Raw genomic sequence first — 16,427 nt, 5'->3', positions numbered from 1 at the left:
TGATACATCTTGTAGGTACAATAAATAATTGTTTAAAGTTTCAATTGGATTCGAGAATGGGTGTGAGCGAAATAATGTGTTCAATTCTCTAAGGGGACTAAACCCTACATATTTACCCGTATCTGCAAATACTGAAGGATTAATTTCTCTTGTTGTATCAAACAAAAATAATTTATTACCAGTAATTAATTGACTAATTGGTTAATTTTTTTTTAATGATTCATGTCTTGTCTACAGTTCAAGGCCAGAAAAAAAATGTGGTTGTGTGCGTGTGTGTGTGCTGCGGGGATGGGAAGAGGAGCGTTTCATTGCGAGTCTTTCATTGAAGGATGAAAAGTTTCTCTGTCGAATTCAACACAGACCAACCATTTCCAACGTAAGGAAGGGCGGGTATTAATTGAAACAGATATTTTTTCCCCCTCAAATCATCGCGCTAATGTCGTGAAATTTTATTAACGGCGGAAAAAAAAACTATAAATAGCTAGCTTTTTTTTTTGGTGTATCCGGTGTACACAAATAAAGGAAGTGGGGATAAGCTGGGGGTTTTTTTAAAGCAATTTTTTTTTCATGTTCACGTTTTCGTCCTGCAGTATCCAATGTTCTAAGCTCTTCTCTTTGTATTCCAAAATATGTTCTGTATAGAGGAAGTGGCAAACATTTCACTTGATTACTTGCAACTTAGTTCAAAACAAATAGGCAACTAAAGAGCAGGAATGAAGGAGAGTTGATAAAAAGACAAACTGTAACGTATTGAGATATTTTTGCAGTTATAGCTCAATCCTTTTTTAAAAAAATTATTTAGTTGGCTGCAGTGGCGTTCAATTTAGCGTCCTTGACATTGGTTAAGTCGATCCTGAACATTTTCAAATAAAGACAGAATGCTGATATGTTGTCAACGAGAGGGAAGGAGAGAGAGAATTTAACATGTAAATGATAGTGATACAATGATATTATCTTTAATGAAAGTTTAAAAAAAAGATAATCGTGAAGATACTAATTAAGGGTTATCAAGTGCATCATTGATTTCATTGACATATCGTTTCAGTACTAACACGCTCGCGAAGCAAGTAGCATTATAGCAGGAAGTGATTTATATAAATACCCACATATACATAGGCCGCTGTCTCCAAGATAGGCCTCTACAGAAAAACTACATTTGTATGTGTTTCTTGTATCGGAGCTCAAGCGTGCTACTGTAACGTTATATAACCAAACTCGAACTAAATTACTTATATTGAAAAGCAATGCAAGGTAGGCCTGCTATCAGAAAGTGGATAGTTCTAAACTTGATTTGAAAAGAAAAAAGAACTTCTGTGGAAAAAACATAAAATACGTCTTAAATTAGTTCTTATAATTTGTAACAAGGAATAAAAAAAAAAAAAACAGTAGCCAAAAGTTGTGGTCAATCATCTTACTAAATGGCTCATGGATTATAATATAAAGAAAATGCTTCCACTGTGTTTCTTACATTGACATTATGGGAAAAGCAGCTTATTTCAGCTATGTAATCACCGTAAGTAACAACTGTTAATCTTGAACACATTTACGAAATTATTTACCGTGTTTAGGGGAATAGTGACGCTCTAACTCCTCTAAGTGACATTATACTTTTTTTTAATGATAAATTCATTCAGAAATGAGAGCCTCACCAAACTGAACAAGATGCTGCCTTAGTAAAATAGATCAACTACAAGGTCTATTTTTTAGAGATGGGCTGCGAGTAATTCTGTGTGACGATGTAACTAGTGAGCCCTTGCTAGGATACATTGACATATCATAAAAATTGCCTAAGATCGGCAACATTTCAAAAGGTTTTTATTGTTGTCTTTTTAAAAAAAATAGAGAAACAACATAGAACTACATTCTCTTCTCTCCTTTCTTGGACATCTACCTTCGACCAAGATCCCTCAAGTATTTCCTTACTCTGGAATCTATCCTCACTCTTCATCCTTTATCCCTCTCTTCTCTACCTTTCCCTCCCCCAATCACTCTTTTCTTTCAACCCCTAGGTATCTACTCCTCCCCCAATAATACTTCATTCTTTCTATATTTAGTAATATTCCCTTTCCATCAATATCACTTTTCTTTCCATTCCTATGATTCAGGTCTGTAGATTCAAATGTCACAAACTCATGTGAACCAATGTAGTTTATAGATTTTGGTATTCCTGCTGAAAACCTGCATTTTTACCTGCCTGAGTGGACCACTTCGGATGCCGATTTTGAATTTGTGTTTCAACACAATGTTATTGTTACCCCATGTTATAAATTATGTTTTGCTCTCATCTTGCATGTATTGGAATGATGGAGTCCAGAAACTTGCAGGGTGATTGTATCAGCAGTGGGCCTACTAGTGATTTAGTAACTCAAAAGACATTACGCTTATTACTGAATTCCTAATATACATCATTTGTTTACATTTGTTTTACATCTTTCGGGTGTTCCTTCAGAGTTGAAGATAATTTGCATCCTACCCCAAACCTCCCGCAGGACGACGAGGGATGGAAGCAGGAAAGGTATGAACCCGAGACTCTGAGACAACCGAACGACAGTTCAGTGCACATACCGCACGACCAAGCAGACATCCTACTTGAAAACGTGTAATAAAAAATATGTAAATTATAATAATAGACAAAATAGCAAGTAATTTTTTTTTAATTTACACAAGTTGAAACAGACTTAATTAAACAGACCTAATTAAACAGACATAAGTTGGGTAACAAAAGACTATTTTAAATTACCCCCCCCCCCTAAGTGTTTTCTGGGGTTTGGCCAAGCGCCAGACTTTTATTCTATATTCTAGATCTTGTTCGAGGGAGACAATTACGAGAGTAACCTTAGACGTGAATAAAAACAGCACCCTCCCACCGATGATCCACCCGTCCGAAAGAGACATTGTGATGTCCCTTTAAGGTAGGAGCGTGACAAGTTAGTGACACCACAATGGGAGGTTTTCTTTGAAGACTTGTGTCACACAAAAAGTAGCAATAAGTCGTTTGTTGGTGCGCAGGTAGAAAAAAAAAAGGTAGGTCTACCAACGGAGTGATTTACGACCTTCGTATTATATAAAATACCGACGTTACTTTAAAAAAAAAGATAAAGTCCTACGCGTATCCCTAGGTCAATCTAGTCATGCGTGTTAATGCTATGCTTAAACTGTGCCAAGTCGTTGGTTTTCCTGGCTGGCTCGTCTAGTCTTACAGTCACCGAGCAAACTAAATCTAGATTTTGACAATAAGTCAACTTGGGGTTGAGAATGCACGAAACAGTCACCCGTTATTTCGTGGCATACTTAAGTGAAACAGTCGCTATTAGCTTTATGTGGTCTGTCTCTCGGTCTGTCACGTTTATAGTTCGAGCGAATCTATTGAAAATCGTATTTCATCATATTTTGTAGTTTTGCTAAGTTTAGGAACAAAGTCTACTTTTGATCTTCTGATATGGAAGCTTTATTTTTAAAGATTAAATTAAACAGTTTCCTCTTTTTTTTTTTCACTTCTCACTACACTTTCAAAACAATACATAAAAGACATAATCACAGACATATGTTATACATGCATATAATATTCACCAAAGATATTTATTGTCGCGAAAGTAATTGCGTGTATTTTTTGTGACATTCACACATAGTTTTGTGATGTGACAAAATAATGCAGGAGCATTTTATGTCTATGGTCAGGAATCCACTAATATTCCTCTCTTATTTTCTCAATTTTTCCCGTCAACGATATTGTGGTCTAGAATAGTCTAGATCTAGACCTAGGCCAACGAAGGTGCCACTACGAATGTGGGAACAGACTACATACACTACATGTTGCCTTAAGTTTGATTTTTAAGAAAAAAGATTTCATTGGCAGTTGTTGGTTGTATTTAAAAGTATCACCCATTCACCAAAGATTTGGCAGTTGTTGGTTGTATTTAAAAGTATCACCCATTCACCAAGAATCTTTTGTCGCCATCAATATCTCCTATCATTGTCACTATGTAGAAATTCAACCAATCATCACCCAGGCTCTATTCAGACAGGCGGCAAGCTGGGCCGCTTCATGCATGGGGATGTGGATGAACGCATGCAATTTTTCTTTCAATGAACATTTTGCATGAAGGGAGGCAGAGTTGTGGTTATTGGTAGTTTGCAGTCCATATCTTCTGCTATTCTTGCTAAAAATATCGAAACCTGCCTTTTTTTAAAAAACCTGCAATGCTTATTAAAACTGTTGGGGGCGGCTTCTGTGTTTATTTTTTCAATCAAATGTTCTCCTTGCTAATTAAAGATGAACGCAATCTAATTTGAATTGTTAATTTGTCGCTTTGTTTATTTGTTTTACATGTTTCGTAAGTTCCTTTATAATTAAATATTAATACATCCCATCCCAAACTTCTCACGTGACGACGCGGGATCTTTGCGCACAGTCCAGAGCGCATAAAAATATTTTAAAACAGGACCAGACTTAAGGGGAGGGGCATGGGTGGGGAATAGTATATTTCAACTCAGTTATTTAGTATTAGAAGTTATAAGGCTTGTCTTCGAGTCCGAAGATTAATCAGGAATGCAGTATTTCCTCAGCTGCGACCTACATGCTTTGCCACATCCAGCGCAGAAATAACCATTGTGGGTGGTCAATTTAGATTTTCTTTTCGCCTCAAATGTGTATCCCACGGCCTTTGCAAGTTATCTCCAGTTGTCTCGTTCCGAAGCCGCCTGCAGTTACTGTATAATACTGCCAATAAAAATAACATGCCATCTATAATCTATATACTAACAATCATACGCTGTTGACTAAATTTGTACATACCGGTATGTTAGTGGGGGGTTTTTTAAACTTGTCATGCAAAGGTTAAATTAAATTGTATGCTACGTAGGACTATCAGCTTATAGGAAGAGTTGGTTTTCTTAGAGTAGAAGAATTTACTTGCCACTGTAACTACATTCATCTATCTCTAACAGCTTCTACTGATATGGCTTGAAGGAGGTTTCATACAAGCGCGTAAGTCTAATATTTATGACGCAATTACAATTGTTATAGTGTGTGTGTGTGTGTGTTGACTGATGCAATAAATGTTCTATGAATAAGAAACCATTTCTATACGCAGGATGTAGTGCATGTGCGGTATCTATTAATAGGAGGGGGACAGCTGATGAAAGAGGAGACACACGTGAATACGGAATGGCGAAAACAAATGAATTAAATTGAGTTGAGAGATAATGGGGGAAAAAACTTAACAGAATTATCTTGTTATTCAATAAGTATCTTATCTTACTTCAAGACGAAGATGACTACGCGTGTCCTTGTCAATCTAGTCATGCATGTTAATCTATGACTTAAACTCTGTTCCCGGCTGAATCAGTCTATCCATTCCATGCTCTAATAGCACTATTTATAATAGCATTATTTATTTGCTACTTTACTTTTAAGTCTTCTATCCTGAAGGGTCTCTAAATTTAATGATTTTACTAAACGTGTTACTCTAATCAAATTTGAAGATTCACTCATAGTGTATAGACTGATATTGAAAGATTGTAGCTATTTATTCATAAAATTTGAATTTATTTCGTTCTTAAAAATAAACGTTTTCAGTCTTTGATTAAAATGTGTGTGTCAAGTGAAAACATATGCCTACTACCCTACAAGATATGTATCAGCTATTTGAAGCTACAAGATGTGTTTGGGTTAGCTATCTGTAACTACAAGATGTGTCTGGGTTAGCTATCTGTAGCTACAAGATGTGTTTGGGCTAGCTATCTGGAACTTACAGATCATCACCGACCTACACAACGACACAGACTTTTGTTGCACCAACAATCAATAGTTCAAGCTATTTTAATGCAAGTTAGTTTTAAAAAAAAAATTATAAAATTTAAAAAAAAAAGGGGAAAATGAAAGCAAGATTTCTCCTATTGTCAATGTTGATATATAAAGTGGAGACTAGAATTATCTTTTTTTTTAACCCTAAGTTTAACCATTGAGTTTGAATCTTCATTTTGATAAATTAATTCACTAGAATAAATACCATTAGAATTTAAAGACAGGATACTGGCTCCAAAGTGACGTGGTTTTAGTCAGTTTTACGGACAGAATGACACAAGTTAGAAGCCTTTTTTTTTGTTCCATTTCTATAAAAATAAACAATTTATATCAAACAATATTTTTAATGTCTGCTTAATGTTATTAGAATCATGTGACAGGGGAAAGCACTGGAGTCCAGAGAAGCAGACGTGTGAAAAATGCCCAGTTGGCACGTACCAAGATAATGTCCAGGATTTTGTACCAACAGAATGTAAACGTTGTCCTGATAGCACTACAACTTTCATTGAAGGCGCAACGTTAAAAAGTTATTGTAGAGGTCAGTGCTGGGGACAAGGGGCGGAGAATTTTAAAAAAAATGTAACATAAAATAACGTAACTGAGAATCCCAGAAGAAAGGTGGGAACTTTAAGTCAAACAAGACGAGAAAGGAAGGGAATAGAGACTATTAGAGACGCTTCAAGTTTTTTGTTTGTTTTGTGGTGAGGCAGAATAATCCCTGTCGTGGTAAAAAAAGAAAGACCAGTCAGGCGATCTATGGCAGCAGGGTAATGTTAAGCTCAACAACCAACCGCCTTTACACCCCTAACTTTCCTAAGGTATTCCTTAGAGTTGTGTGAACACATCCTTAAACTCCCGAATCAAATCTAAGACTTTAACGGGATTCTAACTCGAGAATCAGCCAATTGGTTAATTTATTAGTAATTAATTAATTGCTTATAAGAAGGGAAATAAATCTAGCAGTATTGAGAGGTAATGGCAGTAATTGTGCAGCTATAAAAACTTTGTTGTTGTTTTTTTATATCTATATTTTGCTTGTTTTTAAAAATAAACTTCCTAACACTATGAAACATCAAGGTGCAAAAAATACTTTCTAAAGAAAGTGAAAAATACTTCTATGAATCATAGCGAATTCTTGAAATAATAGGAAACGATTTTTTTTCTTTGTCTTTGCTAAATTTGCAATAAAAATTGAGCCGTATAATATTTGTACAATATTTCTTTCAGTTTCAAACGTTTATTTCCAGTTGACTGCCCGTTAGGCACAGAGTACAACTTTAGATACCACAATTGTTCTTTGTGTCCTGTTGGTGAGTTTAGGAACGAGGTGGTGCAGGTAAAGTATATCTATCTATCTATCTATCTATCTATCTATCTATCTATCTATCTATCTATCCATCTATCTATCCATCCATCCATCCATCTAGCTATCTATCTATCTACATCTGTCTGTTTATCTATCTATTTATACTTGTTCCATATGCTAGGACAAATTTGTACAAATGCTCCTTCTTCCCTAGTGCTATTAGAGCATGGAATGGGTTGCCTGAGCTAGCCACGAAAACATGTGACTTAGCAGAATTTAGGTCATTGGTTAATATGCATGACTAAATGCATGATGTGTAGGACGTAATCATCTTCTTTTTTGAAGTAACGTTTGATAAAATAAGATTTTTTTTCTTTCAATAATTAAATATCTTGACCAGGTTTCTTAAAACTTCTTCAAGTAGAGACTCTTACGTTTAGGAGAGAAAAAAAAGCTCATTTTTATCTACATCCGATACCAGAGGCTGCACTGATCTATACAACCATAGATGTTGGTCTTTTGCGCTTTTCAGATAGTATTTTCACGGAAGTTGCCATGAAACCTGTTAAGATTTAGCATTGTCTGATCTTTTTATTTTATTTTCAATTGATCTTGACATAGTTTTTCTATCTGCAGTTCTGTTACTTGTGTCCCTACGGCCACACAACTGTCAACTCCGGCTCAAGCGCGTGCATCAAGACAAATTGTGAGTACATAGAAGGAACTAAAGATGAAAAACAAGCAAAATATAAAAAATCCATTTTAAAAAAAAAGGAAAGCTTATCAGAGGGGAAGAACTACGTCCTTAAAACTATATCTACCAATAATGTTCACGTTATTTCCTTTATTCGATATAAAGCAAAATAATTAATTGACTAATTGGATATTTTTTTTTATTGATTCGTGTTTTGTTAGGTACAATAAATAATTGTTTAAAGTATCAATTTGATCGGAGAATGTGTGAATGAGGAATAGCATTAACAACTATTTAAGGGGACTAACCCAACAAATTTAATGATATTTGTGAATACTGAAGTATTAGTTTCCTTTATTGCTATTAAACGAAATAATAAATTACCAGTAATTAATTGTCTCATTGGTTACTTTTTTTTTTATTGGTTCATGTCTTGTCTATGTCAATGAATAATTGTGCGAAGTTTCAGTTTGATCCAAGAATATGTGTGAGTGAAAGAATGTGTACACACTTTCTATCAGACAGACAGAGTGAGTTGATATAAGCTTTGTGGAAAAAAAAAGGAGGGGGGTTGGGATATATGTGACCTCGAGCAAGTAAAAAAAATAAAATTTCTATTGCAACACATCAAATCCCCCCTTCGCCCCCTAAAAACCCCTTAGTCAGCTGAAGGTGTTTGAGCTCGCCAAACTTTTTTTTTTTATGTATGCTGAACTCCAGAAATTCATTTTCTTGGCGTCTTCAGCACATTTCTTCCAATATGAAGAGCGCAGGTCAAATCAAAAAAGGAGTTGGACTGCCTGATACTAAAGTGTGAGAGACATTCGAGTTAGTATATTGTCTACGTTTGTAATGGGCTTGGTCGTAAGAATATCGTCCTCGTGATCAGCATGGCGTATGTAACGGGCTTGTTTTGACAACGAGAAAGACTTCAATGGAACGATGATATGTCATTAAGAAGACATTACATCGTCAGGAGTAAGAAAGAAGGAGCTAGAATCGCATTGGAGAAGACGCATTGAAATGACTTCTTTTAAAGAGATTTTTGAATGACTCTTGCTGTCTCTCGTGAAATGAAAGATCCTTACAAAATGAAATGACGTCTCTAAATTTGATTATTTAATTTTTAAACATTGGTAATAATTTAAATTATTTTATTAAAAATATAAGTTATAATGCTGATTTATAACTACTATGTGATTTAAAAAAAAAAACAGTTTGCAACAGTTGATCAGTAAATTATTGTTTTTAAGATGTCTGTGTTCTTTTTTAATGATCATGCTGAATGAACCACGTTGCAATCTAGGGGGCACATTATGTAAATCTTATCTGTTACTATAATTACGAATAACGAGGGTCCAGCACAATGACCAACAGCCTTTAATTTGCCCAACTATCAGGCATCCATCAGAGTTGGGTGGACTCAAGGGCGTCTTAAAAATCCCGAAATTCAAAATCCTAGTCGTTACCAAAATTAGAGCCCAAGACCCCTCGTTTTGGATGCCAAGATCTTCATTACGTTACGCCACCTCCCAGCCCGAATAAAACTTTCATAAATTTGACAATTAGACAATTTCAAATAAAAATTTCACAATTAATCTGAATATACATATTGATGCTGAGTAACAGTGATCGGTCACGTTCAGTGTATATAAAAACACTATACTGTTGAGGAGAAAATGAATACAAAACAATGGGTTTTACGTGTCTTTAGAAATTAAGATATTAATGCTTTAGCCCCAGCCTGACATGACGGAACTTCCAAGCTGTGATTCTCATTAAAATACTGGACGTAGCTAGTGAGGCGGGATTCACGACAATGCAAATTTGTGCAATCTCAAAGGGCCTTTCTTATATAGGGGTTTCCACGGTTCAAAATTATAAAATCTTTAACAAAATATGCCTATTAAATAAAAGAAAATAAGCAACATGGAATTAAATAGACCAGTGACGTCCAACCTTACTCGTTCTGCGGGCCATTTTAATTTCCAGCACTCGTGTCGCGTGCCACATCACAAAAACACATACAGAAATGAAACGAAATTAGCCTGAAACTATTAGAAAGAAGAAAACTGCTAGTACCCGTAGTTTAACAATTCGCGACTCAAATTAAGAATGCCGTTAATATTTTGTTTTTTAAACAGCCACACTTTCTTTATGGAACAAACTTGTTGGGTTTTTATAATGTTCCGCAAACAAGTAAAGATTTGTTCCTTTCTACTTGTAAATTCAACTTCAGAGTCTCATCTTATAAACGCACAAATGTTAAAGGTCGTGGTACCAATCCATTAGACTATAAATTAGAGGCCTAACGTAGGTAAAGATACATTTATCAACCACTTAATTTTATACACCGACGTTTTGGCGGGCCGGGTGGAACCACGTCGAGGGCCGCATCTGGCCCGATGGCCGTATTTTGGGCATCACTGAAATAGACCAATTAAGAATATTTTCTTAAAAAATATTACATGCTTTTAGATCTATTATTAGCTTATGTGCATTTATAATGATGTTTGGCAGAGGGTAGGGGGTCTCTACCATGGGCGGATCCAGAACTTTGGAGTAGGGAGCGATTTTTTTCCAAACCCTAACCCTATCGCCCACTTAATCCTAACCCTATTCATACAAATTGTGTGAATTCTATACTAAAATTCGTCCGATGGAGGGGACAATCGCCCCTACCGCCCCCTCCCCCCCCCCCCAGGATCCGCCAGTGGTCTCTACAAATATCATATCATTGCCAACTGATTGCTAATGTTCGTCGCTGTCTAACAGTGTGGCCTATGATTGTGAACATTCATTTAAATACTTTTTTAATAAATCTTTTCAGCCAACCCGCCATTAATACAGAAACTGAACATCACTATTGCATTGTCTTTCAACTTGGGACCGTGTGAGAACATTAACCACGTGACTAGCACGGTCCAACAGAACGTCCTGTTCCTGATGAGACGTCAGAGGGCGCGCTACCCTGATCTGTGTGCGTCAGACAACTGTGACAACATCCGTGTCACCATACAAAGCGTATGCAACGCCAGTGAGGGCGCCAGGGCGCATATTGACGTCATCAACATTAAGTGAGTTCCCTCAACATGATTTAAGAATCGTTTTCACTGGTCACCTTCATGCTTTTTATCTTTCTCAATGCGCTATGATACTATCATTCACCCTCTTGTTTGGACCAGTTGAGAAAGGGAGGGGTGGAGGAGGAAATAGGTATTTGGGTGAATGTTACCGTTATCGCTTTTTAAATGCATTTTATAAGAAAAAAAATAGATTGTACGTCTTGAATACGAACTCGATGACTCAAGCATCCTCAAGCCAATACACTAACCACTGTGCCAGCGAAGTGCTTGTGAAAATAGGTTTTTTAGTTAGCTATTGTTAGTTTTGAACTTTTAATCGATGAACTAATTATCAACACAAAGTATAAAGGGGACTAATGACTAAATCAGCTTGCAGGTGCAAAATCTCTCCTTTATTCGATACCAAATTAAATAATAAATTAACAACAGTTAATTAACTATTTCGTTTATGTATTCTTGTTTTGTCAGGTTTTGTCTGGTTTTAGCCTACACTAGATATAAGCCTTGTTTTTTTTTTTTTATGAACGAAGTGCGTCTGGTTTCCCAAACAGACATGACACATGGGACCCATGAATTGACTCTTAATACTTTTTATAGTTCTTTTTGTAGTGTAAGGCGCACGTTAAACTTTGGCCAATTATGGAGAAAAACGTTACATTCTGTTTATGCCAATTCACTTTTTTTAAAGCGACTTCCTGTTTGACAACAAGGTGGAGCATTACAGAAATACTTTGTCTGTGCTCTTGGAAGCGTTCTACGATATGACTATCATCCAGGACACGTTGGTAAGTTGTTTTTTAAACTTATCTCTTATAAGAGCATAATGGAAATATAAATAGAATACATGGGAAACTATACTTAACATAACGTAAGCTTATAATAGTGTCCATCATTTAATAAGTGTCAAGCTTCATGTTAAATACTTTTGTGAATCTATTATTGAAATTAAGTTATATTGTGTGTTCATTAGTGTTCAATCTTTTCATGATATCTACTTGGAGAATAAAACTAATAACTTTTCATTTCTAATTAACTCCCTGTTTACACATCTCTTAAGACCTTGTGACATATTGTTATTAAATGTACTTCTGCAGCCACATAAAATAAATCTAGCAACGTGCAGTGGTAATAGATGTCGAAAAGGAACAATGTTCACGCTCTGTCCGCCGACTTAATGTGCGATTAAAATAATATAGCCAATCTCTGTTCTAAAGGGGTACGCAACGTTTTATCGCTGGCCGTTTTGGTGCGAGAGGTTCTGGCAATAATAATTGAATATTGTTTGATCTTTACATATATATACTATACATTCTCAAAAAAAAAAAAGGTTTTAATATGTTGACTATTTCATGAACGTATATTGCGACCTACGGTCGTGTGGTATGATCTCGGATCAATTTTCTTTTGGACAATATTAAAACCCACACACATTCTAATGTTAATTACATAGTAATTAAACAACAAACTAAATCTCAAATATAATGTTCTTTACATAAAAATAAGTTTGAATACACGCATACAAAACATAGACATGCATAATTATGCGTAATAAAATGAAAATATATAATGCGGTTAAAGCATTATGCGCCAAACGTCTCGTGCCAAAACTTCCTGCTTTTGTTCTAATCGTCATTGACCTATTTTGACTTGTTTTCTGGTCTGAAGGTACCGTCGACAATCAATTATATCGTTAGATGTTGTGATGGAAAGCACTACCATAGTAAAGTAGACCTTGCGGTCTATGGGGCAGATGATGTTAAGGTCACCTGTTTCTTTGACCAACCGTTAAAGAGCAGTGTGTCATGTGGCTATCGCAACGAACAACTTTACTTATCCCAACTAAAGTCGGGTACCCATTAGTGTAGGGTGGACTCAGGGGCGCCCGAAAAATCCCGAAAGTCCAAGTCCGAGTTTTGAACACAGGAACCCAGGTTCGGAATCCAAGCGCTTAACCATTCATCAACCGGGCCCCCGACTACCATAATAGATAAACATCAAATCATTCATTGGACTAGTCAATGCTTACATATTTCAAAAATGTTTTCTCAGTATCGACGGCCAAAAGAATGCCCATGTTATAAAGTGCAATACAAAGCTTGCTTACTCATTAAGTTTAGCTTTTTTTTTTTACTGCTTTGTCTTAAAAGATAAATCAAAATGTAATAATCTATTTACAGGCAAATCCACCAATCTGTGACACTGGCCAGATTTTAAAACTTGATGGAGAATGTGGTAAATTTTGTTTCTTTTTAATTTGCATCTCATCTTAATTTGATAAAATCGAAAATAAAAACTAGTGTCTTTGTTTTTCGATCAAGATCTAAGTTAATCTAATTACTAGATCTAGTTGTAACATCATTATGGCTTCATATAATTTCTGAGATGTTACTTCGGTTTCATAACATATCTGTGTGGTTCTGTGTGCTTAAGACTGAGGAGCTTGAGTTATACGTATATACCACACCAAAGATTAAAATGCACTGAGTAACAGATGTATCAGAAGACAAATTTATATTTTGAAATAGATATCTTGATATTGATTATTCCAGCCATAAGCTAGTAGAAATACATTGTGCACAAATAAACTCGGCATCAAAAATAATAGGCTATTCCATTTCCATAAATTCCGAACAACCTAGTAGTGAATATCAAACATGTTTGCACTCTACAAGGAAATAGGAACCTCTAATACATCGCGCTTCCAGCTCTGAGAGGCTTGTTTGTTTGTTTGTTTTACATGTTTCGGATGTTCCTTCAGAGTTGAAGATAGTTTTACTTCCTAGTCCAAACCTCCCGCAGGACGACGGGGGATGGGAGCGGTTAGGGTTTGAACCCTCGACCGTCGATAAATCCGAACGACAGTCCAGCGCGCAAACCGCACGCTATTAGCACAGTTCCTGATAAGTGACTAGAAAGTCACAAGATATGTCAAAAGAGGTTATAGCTACATGTGACGCAAGTATATAGAAAAGTTACTTAGAAAGATGAAATGAGATGATGATGTGACGATGTCCTAACATTATTGTTCAAGCGTGTCCTAACATAGTGCTCAAACATATCGTCAAATTATTTTTCAAACATGTCTTAACATTTTTGTCCTAACATTATAGTTCAAGCTTGTCCTAACATTATTTTTCAAGCATGTCGAACATTATTGTTCAAGCATATCCTATTATTGTTCAAGCATGTCCTAACATGAGGCCTACTGTTCATTTATGGCTATTATGTTTGTGTTCTCACTGTTTAATGTTTTCAACCCTAACCTATAGATGTTAAGATGTATAACCTAAATATATTTTCTTTAGAGTTTGTTTCATTTGTAATACTATTTTATCCACAAACATTAACATTATAGTGTTTCTACACAGAAAGTTGCCAACCTGGACAGTTTGCTAATGGTTTCCAATGCCGAATTTGTGCTAAGAATGAATATTCTGCAAAACCAGTCAACAATTTTTGTGTGAAGTGTCCACCAAATACAAAGACAGAAAAGGAAGGCAGTTCCAACAGCAGTGACTGTAAAGGTATTTTACCTTTTTACTATGTAGACAAAAAACAAAACTTATCAAAATTAAAAGAGAATAACATATTCATCAGTGGGTTCTGACATTATCACGTGATATACACATTCATGCAATGTTGATGAATTGATGCATAGACTGTACAATTTAATAGAATTAAAACTGGCTAAACCTAGAAACAATATTTTTAGTAAATTGTTTTAGCAAGCATAAATTATCAATTTTTTACTAAGGTGGATACCAATAAGATTGCTAGGTCTAAAACTTTTTTTGTAGCAAGCATTTATGTGTTTCCCAACATCAAGGCTGTGAGCCATACATACATCTACTTCCCACAACATAGAATCCGGCTCTTAAGTCCGTTTTCCTGCATTTCTTAATTATTATAGATTGTGTAGAATCTGTTGATTGCTTCTTAACCTATTTTAAACCCATGTAGGTCTATTATGTTTTGGCTTGGACGAACATTAGGTGCTCTCAATGGCTCCTTGTGATAACGATTTTGAATAATTATTTGTTTTCATTCCTAAGAGAGGAAAATGGAACAGATCCTAATGTTTTTTTTTAAGAAATTCATAAGGCCTACTTGAAATCCCAAGCATTACAATCAACTAATTGGCTTAGCTACTGATTGTGCCCAGAACATTTACTCTTCATCTTTATCATTGATTTAGGGATCAAGTTGTTAGGCTTCTGTCTGGAACATTAGCCAGATCACATATGTAGGCCCTTCATAAACATATTATCATTATACATTTCAGAAGACGACAAGACAGTTATTATAGCGGCAAGTACAAGTGGTGCTGTGGTGTTGTGTGCTGTGATTGTGATTGTGGCTGTGGTTTGCTGGAGAGGATGTAAGTGGTGCTGAGTCATTTTATTTGAATAGATCACCAACAATTTTCACAATTAATTAATCAAAGCAATTAGTTCTTTGATTACACTTTGATTTTTAAATATTGGGTTTACGCCCTTAAGGCAATAAAATAAAAGAGAAATAGAAGAGAAAGTGTTACAAATTTGATTTCAGAAATTTGAATTTAAAGTTAAAGATCTGATATTTGCACAAATTATTAAATGGTTCATTAAAATACATAGTTTATCCATGATTTGTCATAGGCCTACTTCCTGTTTCTGTTAATCAGACACACAAAAAGGTTGCTGTTTGACTCCAAATAATGTAAGAAAATCTCATAAAACAAAAAAAAAATAATTTTTTCTTGTTTTGTGAAAAGATGTAATCTACTAAAGGCTGAAATTCAACTTTTTTTTTTTAAAAAGTAAATCAAGGGAAACAAACATGGGTTCTCAAAACAATTTAACGAATCTTCCACAAAGAAATCGACAGGTCACAAATAACCATTATATAGACCATATGGATGCAAGGCAGAAGATGGAAAGATCAGGTAACTCAATAGTACGCAGTAAGCCCTCGTTTATTATGGTGATAGACTTTGCTCAATAAGTAAATTTTCGCAGCTCGATAATCGGGTATAGACTTTTATATTTGGGGTGAGATGGGCGCAAAAAACTATAAAAATAAAAATTTAAGATTTAGATAACATGCCCATGTGAGTGGTAATGCGCTTGGATTCCAAATTAAGGGATCTTGAGTTCGAATCCTATTGAACACTGGGAATTTTAATCTCAGCATCTTTGGGGCTCCTCTGAGTCCACCCAGCTCTAATGGATACCTAACATTAGTTAGGGAAAAGTAAAGGCAGTTGGCCAAGTGAAACCCTCGTTAACTATGGGCCACAGAAACAGATTATCTTAACATCATCTGCTCCATAGATCGCAAGGTCTTTACTTTATCTTATCATACTTGTACCTACACATTACATGTTCTTCAGAAATTAAGTCCTGGTCCAAAATGATAGAGATATAAAGAAAGGCAGAGAGAGATAAATATATAGAGAGAAAGATTGAAAAAGAATGAAAGACTTAAAGAAATAGTGAAATAGATACATAGACTAAATAAACAAAGGATAAAAATACTTTTTAAAGTCTTGTT

At 35.3% G+C, this 16,427-nt stretch overlaps 1 protein-coding gene across 2 annotated transcripts; it reads left to right on the top strand.

The window, feature by feature from the left end:
- The first annotated feature begins 1,051 nt into the window (after window positions 1–1,051).
- Window positions 1,052–15,305, top strand: LOC106062220 (uncharacterized). 2 transcript variants are annotated; one of them, XM_056018996.1, is made up of 10 exons: window positions 1,052–1,513; window positions 4,948–4,987; window positions 6,174–6,344; window positions 7,054–7,142; window positions 7,749–7,818; window positions 10,637–10,883; window positions 11,581–11,677; window positions 13,070–13,124; window positions 14,261–14,416; window positions 15,175–15,305. In XM_056018996.1, exons 1-10 carry the CDS (start codon window positions 1,478–1,480, stop codon window positions 15,282–15,284), a joined length of 1,071 nt encoding a protein of 356 aa, XP_055874971.1. In that variant the 5' UTR covers window positions 1,052–1,477; the 3' UTR covers window positions 15,285–15,305. The 2 variants fall into 2 exon arrangements, with proteins under 2 accessions (XP_055874971.1, XP_055874972.1); XM_056018997.1 differs by lacking the exon at window positions 1,052–1,513 and adding an exon at window positions 2,474–2,515.
- Window positions 15,306–16,427: the final 1,122 nt, after the last annotated feature.

The sequence above is a fragment of the Biomphalaria glabrata genome, chromosome 2 (assembly GCF_947242115.1).
Source record: "Biomphalaria glabrata chromosome 2, xgBioGlab47.1, whole genome shotgun sequence".
Classification (NCBI taxonomy): Eukaryota; Metazoa; Mollusca; class Gastropoda; family Planorbidae; genus Biomphalaria; species Biomphalaria glabrata.
This window is presented reverse-complemented; position numbering and strand designations above follow the sequence as displayed.